The sequence below is a fragment of the Watersipora subatra genome, chromosome 8, assembly GCF_963576615.1.
Source record: "Watersipora subatra chromosome 8, tzWatSuba1.1, whole genome shotgun sequence".
NCBI classification, from domain to species: domain Eukaryota; kingdom Metazoa; phylum Bryozoa; class Gymnolaemata; order Cheilostomatida; family Watersiporidae; genus Watersipora; species Watersipora subatra.
The window spans coordinates 56,919,639-56,932,489 of record NC_088715.1 but is presented as its reverse complement, the minus strand read 5'-3'; the positions used below and the strand labels follow the sequence as shown (position 1 = coordinate 56,932,489).

The window sequence follows — 12,851 nt, the reverse complement described above, 5'->3', positions numbered from 1 at the left end:
CTTTTACATTTTCTAGTTTCTCATCAACCCACAACTGAAACTGGCACTGGCATCAATTACCACTCTCAGCTTTCTCTTCTGTTTGTGGTGAACTCCGAAGTGAGGTAGGTACCACACTTTTCCAGGTTCCCCTGTCTCTGGAGCCTCTTCTGCATGACCATTTTTGATGAGATCCTCTATGAAGTTTCTGTATTCCTTGTGATACGCCGGATCAGCTCGAAATTTTTTCACATTTCCAGCAAGTCGTTTCTCAGCCTGGATTCTGTTGAGAGGTAGACCTATTTCTTCATCTGGCTTTTTGAATGGCAAGGGCATCACATAGTTCCCCTCAGCATTTTGTTCAGCGTATGCCTTCATAATTTGTTGGAACTTGAGATCATCCTGTGAGGTTAGGACGTTGTTGGTGTTTGTATCTCTAAAGTCTTGCTCCAAGATGTTCATAAGCTCTGTTGATTTTTCAGTTTGGTATACCTGTTTGTTAATGCTCGAGCAGCTGTTTGATCCGCCACCCATGGTCCATCCTAAGAGCGTCCTTACTCCGAATGGGAGTCCTACAGATCCTTTGGGTGCCGGTCTGCTTTCAAGGGGCTGAATGACTTCCGGATGATCACCATCAATGAGCAGCCCAACGGGTATGTCAAGTGGTGGGGGTATGGCATCTGCTATAGTCTCCAGGTGAGCTAGTTTTCTTGCTCTGTTTGGGATTTGATCTCTCTTGCAGTAGACTTGATCCTTCTTATAAGCACTAATTTGTGCGTAATTGTCAGTGCTGTATCCTCTTAGCATGAGATCGTCATACCTTTCGATGTCAGTACGTTCTGATCTGTTGATGGTGTGGATCACAACATTATTTTCCACCTCATCTGCATTGGCATTTAGCATCTTAGCAACTTCTGCCGACATGTAGCAAGCATCTGACATGTTGTCTAGCATAGCATATACTAGAATTTCTCTTCCGGTTCCCGCTGATAAATAGACTGGCACGAGCATACTCGTCATATTTCCCTGTATCCTGGTAGCTCTGCATCCAAGCTCTTTAGACTGCTGTTGGTTTGGTCTGATTCATGTTAACCTCTCGAGGTTGAACACCCGTTTCAGGCTTTTATTGAGATGCTGTGTTCTTTTCACTCCGGTACTTGGGTGACCAGTTACTGTCATGGTTAGCAGTTGCGTGAAGTTTCTTGCAGATCAAACATTCCCTTTTTTCGACACATGCCTTAGATCTGTGCCCTGTCTTCAAGCATCGGAAGCATAGTCCTTTCTCTTGATAATCCTGTCTCTCCTTTGTTTACCTTCTGTAGCTTGTAGCAATCACTAGTAGGGTGATTTCTTAGGTTACAAAACGCACACTGCTGTGTAGATTTAGTTTCTACAGTTGTTTGGAAGGTTCCAAGGTTTCTCTTTTCTGGACACTTTTCTTGAGGTTTTTCTTGAATCATGCCTGTTGAGATCTCTAGGTTAGCAATATATGCCTCTTCTTTGACGAACTCTGAGAACTCTGTAAATGTTGGGTAACGTTGCTCAGTCTGTCGTTTTTGACCCACTACTCTCAGCCATCTTCGTCTTAACCAGTCAGGTAGTTTGGTGGTCATCCTTTCGTTCTCGATGCAGTTGTTGAGAATCCCCAGTTGAGGCATTGACTTCATTGCTGTTTGCAAGTAACAGAGATAGTCACTAAACTCTCGCAAGCCTTTAGGATTTTTCGGTCTAATTTGAGGCCACTGGCTTAGCTTTTTGTGGAAGTTCCTGGCGATCGTGTGTTCATTGCCATATCATTCTTTGAGAATAGTTCTCGCCTCCTCATAGACAGTTTCTGTGTTGGTGGCTAGATGAGCTTCAATAGAGCTGCGAGCTTCTCCATCTATAAATATCTTCATGTGATGCATTTTGTGGTTTCCTACTATTCTTTCAGTCTGCAGGTACGCATCGAGGTCTACTTCCCAGTCTGAGAACTTGAGTACCTCGCCTTGAAACACTTCTGGCTCGACCGACTTTTTGTTTCCCACTGCTAACGCTTCAGTAAACCCTTTTAGCAGAGTAGTGAGAACTGTAGTTTCTGTCAGAGATCTGATTTGCTTTGCTGGCACTATCACAGATTTTGTCTCCAGAGGGGAAGAATCATTAGTAGGAGAAGACCGTTCTGAGGGCTCGTTAGCTGGAGTAGGTCATTCTGATGGCTCATTAGCTGGAGCAGCAGGTAGCATTTCCTCAGTCAGTGTGTGTCTGTTTTCTTGCAGCATTTTTATGAGTCCTTCGTCGTGGATTTTTTCTAGATATTCCTGGAATATTCTTTGTTCTTCAAGTTGTCTTGCTCTATCTAGTTTTTCATGTTCCAGAATTTCCTGCTCTACAGCCTCCTGCTCATCCATTTGCTTTTCCATTGATGAGCAGAACCTGGTGGCTCTTGAGACAAACAATGCATACATCTGGTTGGTTTGTTCTGGGATTTTATTTGTATTATCATCACACAAGGCAACAAGTTCATCGTATAGTTTAATAATACATTTCATTATATTGTCAACAGTATCGTATGTGTCATAGAGATCACTTAAGGTAATCCCTGATGATGTTTGTTCGTTCGTAGCTCCGGTGCTCGGAATATCACCCTCAGCCGGAAGCGAACTCGAACTCTCCTTATCGCTGTCCATTTTAAGCTAACCTGACAACCTCTTATTAATGACCTTAGATGATTTACAGTGTTTAGATTCAAAATTAATACCAGTAATATAAATGTTTCAGTTATAACAAGTAAAATAATGCACTCAATATCTATACATGCACATGCAGTAGACTATTGTTTGTTACTTATCACTCTGTTGATAGGCTTCAGTTGGTTCTGTTAACTTTCTAGAGATGGAATGGCTAGAGCACCTTTGCAGTTTGGTAGCAGTTTGTTTCTCTCTAAAATGGCTAGAGCACCTTTGCAGTTTGGTAGCAGTTTGTTGCTCTCTAGAATGGCTAGAACAACTTTGCAGTTTGGTAGCAGTTTGTTTCTCTCTAGAATGGCTAGAGCATCTTTGCAATTTGGTAGCAGTTTGTTTCTCTCTAGAATGGCTAGAGCACCTTTGCAGTTTGGTAGCAGTTTGTTTCTTTCTAGAATGGGTAGAGCACCTTTGCAGTTTGGTAGCAGTTTATTTCTCTCTAGAATAGCTAGAGCTCCATTTGCAGGTCGATCATTCTCTCTCAGTTTTGGGATAAGGTTTCACTGTAGAGTTTTATAGAAACTCCAAACTCATATTTGTACTCGGATTGTTAATGAGAAATTTGAATCACTGATGTTGATTATATTTATTGTTAATCATATAGGGCTGAAGCCTTCACACCGTGAAACCTGTGAAATTACAGACAATTACAGACGGTTCCCAACCTACGAACGAGTTACGTTTCGAACGATTTTGCGTAAGGTGAATTTGTTTGCAAGCTGCTTCAGTGCTATATTTTGTATTATAATTTATGTTTAAGGCCTATATAAGTATATTGAAGGTTTATATAAGTATGTTTAAGGCTTGTATAAGTAACCTGTATTGGTTTGTACTGAAAAAAATATTTAATAAAATGGAGATAATACTTTGGTGGACGCCGGGCCATGACACTGCATTTCTTATTTATTGTATGTCTTGTCCTTTTTATTATATTGTTGTTTTAATCGTTATGCTATGACTTATCGTTGTTGTCTTATTTTTTGTATGTGTTGTCCGTTTATTATATCGTTGTTTCACTCGTTATGCTATTGTTATATCTGATATACCGTCATAACACTATCACTTATCGTCACTTATATTATTATCATACCAACGCGCTAGCGGTCCTATTTATTCACCTTGTTAGCTGGTGTTCTTACCGTTTGCCGTTAGCCGGAACGGTTGATAGTATTGTATATAAACGAGTGCGCTCATTTAGTTGAGCAGAGCAGATAGCCGTACACTCTTCGGCTAGTGAAATTTCCTTCGCTAATTAAAAGCTGAATGAGATTACACGCACTCTCTTCTCTTTATTTATTAGTCTAGATCATGCCAAGTAAAGGCCGGCAAATCCCTTTAAAATACGTATGTAAAGTTCAAACAAAGTTCAAACAAATAACTCAAAAGTTATTCGAGTTACGAACAACGGCACATACGTTCGTATGTACCGTTGTTCGTAACTCGAATGTTCGTAAGTAGGGAGCCGTCTGTATTAAGTGAAAATAGCATTGGTTATAAATTCATAATTGACAATACATGTGATATCTACAAGAAATTTATACTTCAAGTAAATTATCCAAGTGCAATCAGTCAGTTAAAAAGAACGAAACACATATATAGTTCAAAACAGTTATTTAAGATAGACTTACTGACCTGTGCCTCTTTGAACAATCCAAGCTATAATACAGGATAAGTAGGTTTACAACTTTACTAAGAAAAGTTACATTATGTAGTTGACTGTGTGAAAATTAGTGAGAGACTGAACAGGTCAGGTAAAAGCATCATCTAAGGTCATCAGGTTAGATTGTCGTTGGTCTAGCGGCATATTTCAGTTACTCAAAAACCAATAAAGATAGTTCAAGTTACTTCTGCTAGTGGTTACCTACCGGCCACATGAGCTGAGCACAAACATTTCATTATTGCTTCACTGATTATAAAAACATAAACTGCTGACAAGCATCCTGGTAGGTAGCTCAGAGGGCAAATTCCTTATTTCACTAAGACACGTCTTCCAAACTACCCATAACAAAGGGAATACGTTGGATCTAGTGTTTGCCAACAAATCTTTTGTTCAGGATGGGATTGTCTTTACCCCCATATATAGTGACCACAGTTTGATAAATATTAGGCTTGATCTCACACAACAAAATCAGGAGGTTTTCAGGGAAACTCAAGTATTTTCCTACAACAAGGCTGATCTTGTAAAAAGCTTTGAGGTCTTTGCGTAGTGTGAGACAAATATATTTAGTTGTATTAAAGCTGGTGAGTCCATCAGTAAGATTTACAATATATTTTGTGCAGGTATGCAGGCATTAAAACAAACATGTGTGCCAGTTAGAACAAGAAAAACCACACAACAGCCACCATGGTTTCCAAAACGCTTGTCAAATGCTATAAAAAACAGAAACTTTTTTATCGTTTAATGAAAACTCATGAAACTAACTATAATTTTACATGGTACAAAAACACACGGAAATATAACAAAAGGCTTGTGAAGTCGTGTTACAAGCTAAAAAGACATATCTATCTAAAACCCTTTATAAACCATTACTGTCAGGGAATAGCAAGGCATTTTACAGACACCTTAAAAAAGCAAAGAGCAACGGTTGTGATGTTATACTCAACCTAACTCTAAATCAGGGGTTCTTAACCAGTGGGAAATTTCCCACCAGTGGGAAATTTGAGGATCTGAGGTGGGAAATTCTCAAGCTTCAGATTGAGAATTTCCCACCTCAGATTGAGAATGGTGCAGATACATGCTTTTTTTGTGGGTAAAACTGTATTAATACGGAAACCAAGCCTCGTGATGCATCAAGCAGCTTTTTGGACATTAAATTACTTTATTCTTGTGTTTATCTTTAACTTTATTTTTCCATAAATAAAAAGTATATCATGACAAACTATCCATAAAATATGATTTCTATCACAGTTCAATTAATAATTGATTCATTTTGACTGTATGGCAAAATGCTATCTGCGAAAACCTCCTTCTGCAATCTGAGAGTGGCAAAAATACCATAATTTTCGGCTGTTAGAAAGGAGGAAATCTCGAAGTGTGGTTTGTCAAAGTGGGAAATACACTGAAAAAGGTTAAGAACCACTGCTCTAAATGGATGTACATCAAAGTGATCAACAGAAAAAGCTAATATGCTTAACTGCTTTTTTCAGTCAGTGTTTGTTGTTGGCGACGATAAACCTTTGCCAACTGACTTTGAGAAATATGATGTAGATGATTCTGTTTTTGAAATAAAAAAGGAAGGTGTTCTGAAAGTTCTCAATGACATTAAAGTTGCTAAGTCATGTGGTCCAGACAATCTAACCGGCATACTTCTAAAGACTTTTTCTGCTTGTATTGTTCACGCATTAACTGAAATATTTAAGTACTCTCTGACCTCGAGCTCTTTTCCGGATATATGGAAGCTTGCCAAGGTAAAACCAATTTTTAAAAAGGGCGATAGAAAGCAACCAAACAACTACAGGCCTGTCTCATTGACTTGTATTACTTGCAAGTTACTGGAACACATAATAGCTTCCAACATTCATCAATTTTTTGATAAAAACAAAATATTGTATGACTCTCAGCATGGTTTCCGTAAAGACAGATCATGTGAGACACAACTGATCCATACTTTCAATGATTTAGCTTTAAATAAAGAGAAACATCATATCACAGATGTTTTGATACTGGACTTTTCAAAAGCCTTTGATTCAGTAAATCATCGGAAATTGCTATTTAAGTTAGAAAGCCTTAGCATTCGCCCTATATTTATATCATGGATTAGAAATTTTTTAATTAGTAGGAAGCAATTTGTTTCAGTGAAGGGTGTTGAATCACATTTTTGCGATGTTTTCTCTGGGGTCCCTCAGGGATCGGTTTTGGGTCCGTTTCTGTTTTTTGTTTATGTGGATGACTTGCCAGGCAAAATAACATGTTGTCTGTTTGCAGATGATGCCCTTGTGTGCAATTTAAGAAGTGAGAGTGCAGTTTTAAACGAAGGTGTAATGACTCTTGAGGAATGGTCCCACATCTGGCAACTTTCTTTTAATCCTTCAAAGTGTTCAGTTTTTTCCATCGGTGAACTGAAATCTCAGCAAGACTACTATTTACATAATGTAAAGTTAACAAATGTTGACTCTAATCCATATTTAGGAGTTGAGCTGAGTAGTAAATTAAAATGGGAAAAACACAGACAAAATTACATCAAAAGCTAACAGACTAGTAGGAATGTTACATAGAGTTCTTAAAACAGCTGACACTAAGACAAGATTAGTGACATACAAGACTCTGATATGATCAGGCCTTGAATATGCTTGCCAGGTGTGGGACCCACATTTAAAAAAAGATATCAAGAAGATCGAGAAAATCCAAAATAGATGTCTGAAATTTGTTTACCGCATAAGATCACCAGTAAGCTTTAAGGGAAAACAATTAAGGGAAAACACTAACATAAAATCATTATAAGAACGTAGAAAAGATGCCCAAATAAAACTATATTGCAAAGTGTTGAGTTCTGGTGTTATTCAAAACACTCTTACTTTTCCCAATAACCCGCACGATACAAGACAAAATAGGGAATTGTACATGCCATCTATAAAATCAAGGCAATATTTTCACTCCTCTTGGCCAAAAACAACTAGGGATCTTTGAGGGGATGTCGAGTGTGCAGATCTTTAGTTTCTTTGATTTAACTGGAGAGATTTGTACATGTATATATGTCAATAAATAAATATATAATAAATAATAAAAATAAGTAAAAGTAAAAAATAAACAAAAAGGGTTCTTGAAACTGAGTTTTCACGTCTTTTTTCCTTTAGAGGCGCTCATTGAGAACAATCTGATCTGATCTGAACGATCAGCCTATCACTGCTGATAACATTCCCATTCTAGCTGTTGATATCAAACTAATAAGTGGATGCAAATGTAGGGAATTCTGCGCTAGTTTTATGTCATCGGAATAAATAAGCCTCATTAGAACTGTCTATTAAGGATTACCGAAGGAAACATTTGATATGGTTGTGTTGAGACAAATTGCCACTAATGTAACAAGCAAACCCGTTGAATGGGCTAAAATAAATCTCTGCAGTGTACTCTGTGCTACAATGTGTGAGTGTTACACTACATAAAAAAAGCTCTAGATTGAATGGTCACTTGATGAGTTGGGTTGATATTTCTGCATCCTGATGCCCTCTGTGGTCACCTTTCGTTGACCTTACCATGACCTTCTGTATAGGTGGACAATTCTGAATACACTTCCAACATTTTGATAAGTTGTTGGATTGTCATTTTATATGCAGTCATAGCAATATAGCTTGATGAAAAGTGCCCAGTTTGAAGCATACCCTTTTAATGTAAATCTCCAAGACGGTGAGCTTTTAGCCACATATTTTGCTGGCCTTACCATGACCTTTGGGAGGTCAACCGTTAATCAAATTTGAATAAAAATGTAACCATCTTCTTTTTCAGGGTTTTAATGTTTAAAATGCCAGGTTTCATCAATATAGGTTGAGATTAAGTGGTTGGTTGCTATGGCATTTTGATTTGTAAACAAATAACATGATTTACGATTCATGAATCGGCAACCTTATCCTGCCTAAACTCTAAACAACAATTTTAGTTCATCGTGAGACCTTCTCTACTAAATTTTGCATAACCTGGGCATATATAATCCGATTTAAAAAATTTAAATTGCATTAAAATCCACAGAATTTGCTGATTTTGAATCTGTAAATAACTCAAAAATTTTGTTTTAGCACGATTGTACATTCTGACTGCCTGGGTCACATTCATTGTTGTAAAACATAGCTTTGAGATAGTAGTAGATTAGGTGTGATTTTTTGTGTGATTCGGTGTGATTTATTGTTGTAAAACATAGGTTTGAGATAGTAGTAGATTATGCGTGATTTTTTGTGGGATTAAGTGTGATTTATTGTTGTAAAACATACTTTTTGACAACTACTTTTTCAACAACCAGCACTGCTATTTCTTTTTTCCATTATCACTTATTCCATTATCAGGTCGTGGGCTGTATGACAGAGGAATTTCTAGTAATAATAATAATAATGGTAATAATAATAAATTAATAACAGATGTTTTGAATCATTTTAGTTTTTGTCAATTGGTTCTTGTCAAGTTTTACTGAATCTGTATAATTCATCCTTGCCTCTTCCATCAAGATTACATACGTATCGATTTTAAAGGTTTCTATATTTGGTTGTAGGAAAGTTGTTGACATCGGCAAAGAACACAGACCATGGGGCTATCCCGTACTCATTCCTATCGCTTTCTCCTTGTACTTTCACTTGCTTTAGCCACTTGGCTTCTCTACATCAATAAGAATATCCTTCCTTCCCTCACTTCAGGGCATCATACCGAATATTTTCCTTTTGTGAATTTGTCTCGGCCAGACCGTTTAAAAGTAGTCTACGGCGCTACAGACTATTGGCAAGGCCAGCTATGGAAAGATTTAATGAACTTTACAGGGTGTCCATATTCCAACTGTATCAGTGCCAACTCATCTACATTCAGAGATGTGCACAAGGCTGACGTTGTTATCTTTGCTTTGGATTATATTCAACGATTTCCCCAGTTATCTTGGCAGACACGTCAGAGCCAACACTGGCTTATCATTACTTATGAATCACCCGCTTATCCATTTAACCAATTTAAAGCGTCTTACAATGGTATGTTCAATGGTTCGATGACTTATCGACACGATTCGACTATTTACTACCCATGGGGGAAGGTTCTGCCCGTTCAACACAAGATTCCTAGTATACTAAATGTTGCCCAAAACAAAACCAAAGGTGCCTTTGTCTATGTATCTAACTGCAAATCTAGGAATTATGATCGGCTGGCTATGATCAAAGAACTCCGCAAGTATATTCCTATTGATGTGTTTGGGAAATGCCTCGGCCATGACTCGCCCTGCCCGCCATTACGGAAAGGTGGAAATCCTATATGTGAGACACAAACTCACCAGCCCTATCGCTTCTATTTATCTTTTGAGAATTCCCTTTGTAGAGATTACATTACTGAAAAATTTTGGGATCGTTTATGGTCCCCTAGTCACTTCGTGCCAGTAGCGATGGGTGGCTTAACGCTGGAGGATTACAGTAGCGTCGCGCCTCTTGATTCCTTCCTTCATGTCTATAACTTCTCTTCTGTACATGACCTTGGACAGCATTTAAGGTCACTCATGGAGAATAACGATGCCTACAACAAGTACCATCAGTGGCGCCGCCAGTACGAGGTCACTACTGACAGAAACATAGCTGCGTGTGACCTCTGTAAGTTGGCTAATGAGAAACCAGTTCTTCCTGCGGTTGATAGCATTGCTGATTGGTGGAATTCAAACGGCAATTGTAGAACTTTCTAGTCAAATGTTTTTGTGCAAGCATAAATTTTTGTTATTTATCAGATATTTTTTGTGGCCAATCCAAATATGTCAAGTTTAGTCACTCTTTATGTTCATCATGTAGTATGTCTATTTTTATCAATAGTGCAATAGATGTTGGTGTAATCAATAGATGTATACTTTTTAAAGTCTAGTTTTATGTTACTGCTAGTTTTTAATTCTGTTTAACTTTTCAGGTGAAAATTCGTGGTGTTAGATCCATGGGCGTTTTAGTATCATCTTAATATATGTATGTTATTTATATACTAAGATATATAATAATATGATACAAAATATTATATCATAATATAAAGTGTAAAAAGTATTTAGCTGTGTATATATTGCTCGTTCATTATTATTCTTTATTGAACTTGTGGTTCTAGCAATGTATATATATATAGGCCTAGATATATTTATAAATATATGTAATCATGCTACAGGGAGTACTGTTTCGGCTGTTGAAGCCTCATCAGTGCAGCTGAGAGCTCAGGCAAGGGACACAAATCCCATTACCAATGAGAGTTGACTTCTTGCCATGAATCAACTAGGTTGCCTCACAGACTAAGAAAGTCAATGTTCTGGCACTAGAGTGCTCAAATCACAAAAGTGATGAGCTTTGCACGAAAGCTAATAGTGCCACACCTCATATATATATGTACACTGTATATATATATATATATATATATATATATATATATATATATATATATATACAGTGAAACATGGATAACTTGCCTTCGGATATAGCGAACACATGGTTAACTCGAATGGGTTTGCTTTGTCCGTTCCCACGCAATGATAAATGGCTCTATATAACTCGAACTCAACACTGTTAATTCGAACTGTTTTTTGCCCAACGGCTACCGAAACGGTTGCTATCGCTTTAGAAAATCACTTTATTCCAAGCCATAGAGGTAAACCTCAACTTTTCGTAATTCATAAGCGTCGTTATTACTACCATCGGCAAAATATTTTTGTCAACGACTTTTCTAAAGGTTTGGTGAAATTTGATTTATACCAAACATCCGCGTAGTGATCGCCCTTCGGAAGCGAGGTAAAGTGAGGTAATCTTTGCATAAACTTCAAGAAAAATCGGCAAAATTGATCGTGGGTAAAACGCTCAAAAGAAAAAGATGTCTTTTCTTTTGAGCATTTCAACAACGATCAAGTTTTTCCCATGTCAATCTAAAAAACGTCCTGGCAATAACATCACCTCAAACAACGAACCAATCTCAAGTGATAGAAAAATCTATACTTTTTGATAAAAACGTTTTAAACTTTACATTAGCAGCATTTAATTTGAAACAAGCCATTTGTGCTTTTGATTTATATTATAGATTGTATACGTACATGTATCTACTAATAAATAAGTAAATACATGGACTTGTGACAGTGCTCTGATAACTTGAACGCTCTGATAATTCGAACACTTTTGCTCGGTCCCTTGAAGTTTGAGTTATCCGAGTTTCACTGTATATATGTGTGTGTGTTTATATATGTGTAGCTATATACGTGTATAAGAAGCTGATGATAATAATAATCTACAGTGTGATCTGACTGAAAGTAAAGCTATCGGGGCGGTACTTCAGCCAATGGCAATAACTTACCTTCCGTAATCTGAGCCATAGATACTACATTTTCAAACAGTACCTCTGGCTATGCTTGGGCTGGTTTTTTTTGTTCGTTAACACTTGGACACATTGTGTCATTGTGCTCAGAGGTTTTAAAATGGAAAAAACAAAACCACAAGCGTAAAAAAGGCGGTACATTAGTTTGGCAGCCATTGATTTCGACAACTTGATCTAATATGACACTTTGGTATCTGATGGAATGTGTATAGACATGTACAAGAAAGTCAAACTTCTGTATAACTGGCATGTTTCAGATAGTGTCCAAATACTGATTATTGCCTGAATTTAGCTGTATTGGAAGTTGAAGTTGTCTTGTGTTATTTAAAAGTAGGACAACTCTTGACAAGTATAGGCTGCTAAATAAGTAACATAAAAGCATGTCAGTGCTCCACAAAATTAATTTATCAACTTTTATTGTGATTTGATACCAACACCTACACTATAACACAAGTCACTATAGGTGACATGGCAGTGATGTCTTTCTCAAGGTTACTGCTGCTTACTACAGTGATTGTAGGTTTGGTTAGTTTGTCCTTTTGTTAAAGTGCTATCAGTTAGCAACCCTAGTTTGCTTCTCTTACGATTATCTAGTCAATATTCTCATAACTACCGTAAGTAACTACATAAGTATAGTTTCATATCACGTAGATCTGACGAAGTTTAGATTTGTAGAATGTTGTTATTCAGTGAGGAAGAAGATCATCTGTTAAGTAGACAGGCGAGCAAGTCATTTCTGTTCCACATCTCAAGGGTTTGCTTGTTGTTTACTCCTTTGCAAGTAATCAAGCTATGCTTTAATGTGCGATATCAAAATATCGTCAGTGGGTGAACAATCCTATTTCTCTCACTAGTAAACCTTTGGGTTGTCAAAGTAATTCATAAAGTTTTTGTCATTTCCGATTTGTGTGGTTGCTTAAGGTAGTCAGAAAAAGCTATGTCGACAGGAAAAAGGCTGTCTAAATTGTAAATTTTATGCACAGCTTAAAAATGAATTTACACAAAATTTTTGTAGGTTTCATCAAAAAGGATCACTATTGTTCTATTATTTGTGATTGGTTTTGGCGTTTGAAGTGATCTAATTCCAGGATGTTTCAATATTAAAATCTATAAAACTTTTTCCGCCGTTAAAATGATCAGAAGGAAAT

General features: G+C 37.2%; 1 protein-coding gene and 1 pseudogene across 1 annotated transcript in view; one reads left to right on the top strand and one right to left on the bottom strand.

The window, feature by feature from the left end:
• The window catches only part of LOC137401639 (alpha-(1,3)-fucosyltransferase fut-5-like), a 28,269-nt gene extending 17,776 nt beyond the window's left edge, over positions 1-10,493 (top strand). Inside the window, exons 2-3 of the mRNA XM_068088088.1 lie at positions 3,307-3,404; positions 8,900-10,493. Coding sequence (XP_067944189.1) covers positions 8,933-10,057 — 1,125 coding nt within the window. The 5' untranslated portion in view covers positions 3,307-3,404; positions 8,900-8,932 and the 3' untranslated portion in view covers positions 10,058-10,493. The remainder of the gene's footprint in view (positions 1-3,306; positions 3,405-8,899) is intronic.
• Positions 13-2,648, bottom strand: LOC137402772 (uncharacterized; annotated as a pseudogene).
• Positions 10,494-12,851: the final 2,358 nt, after the last annotated feature.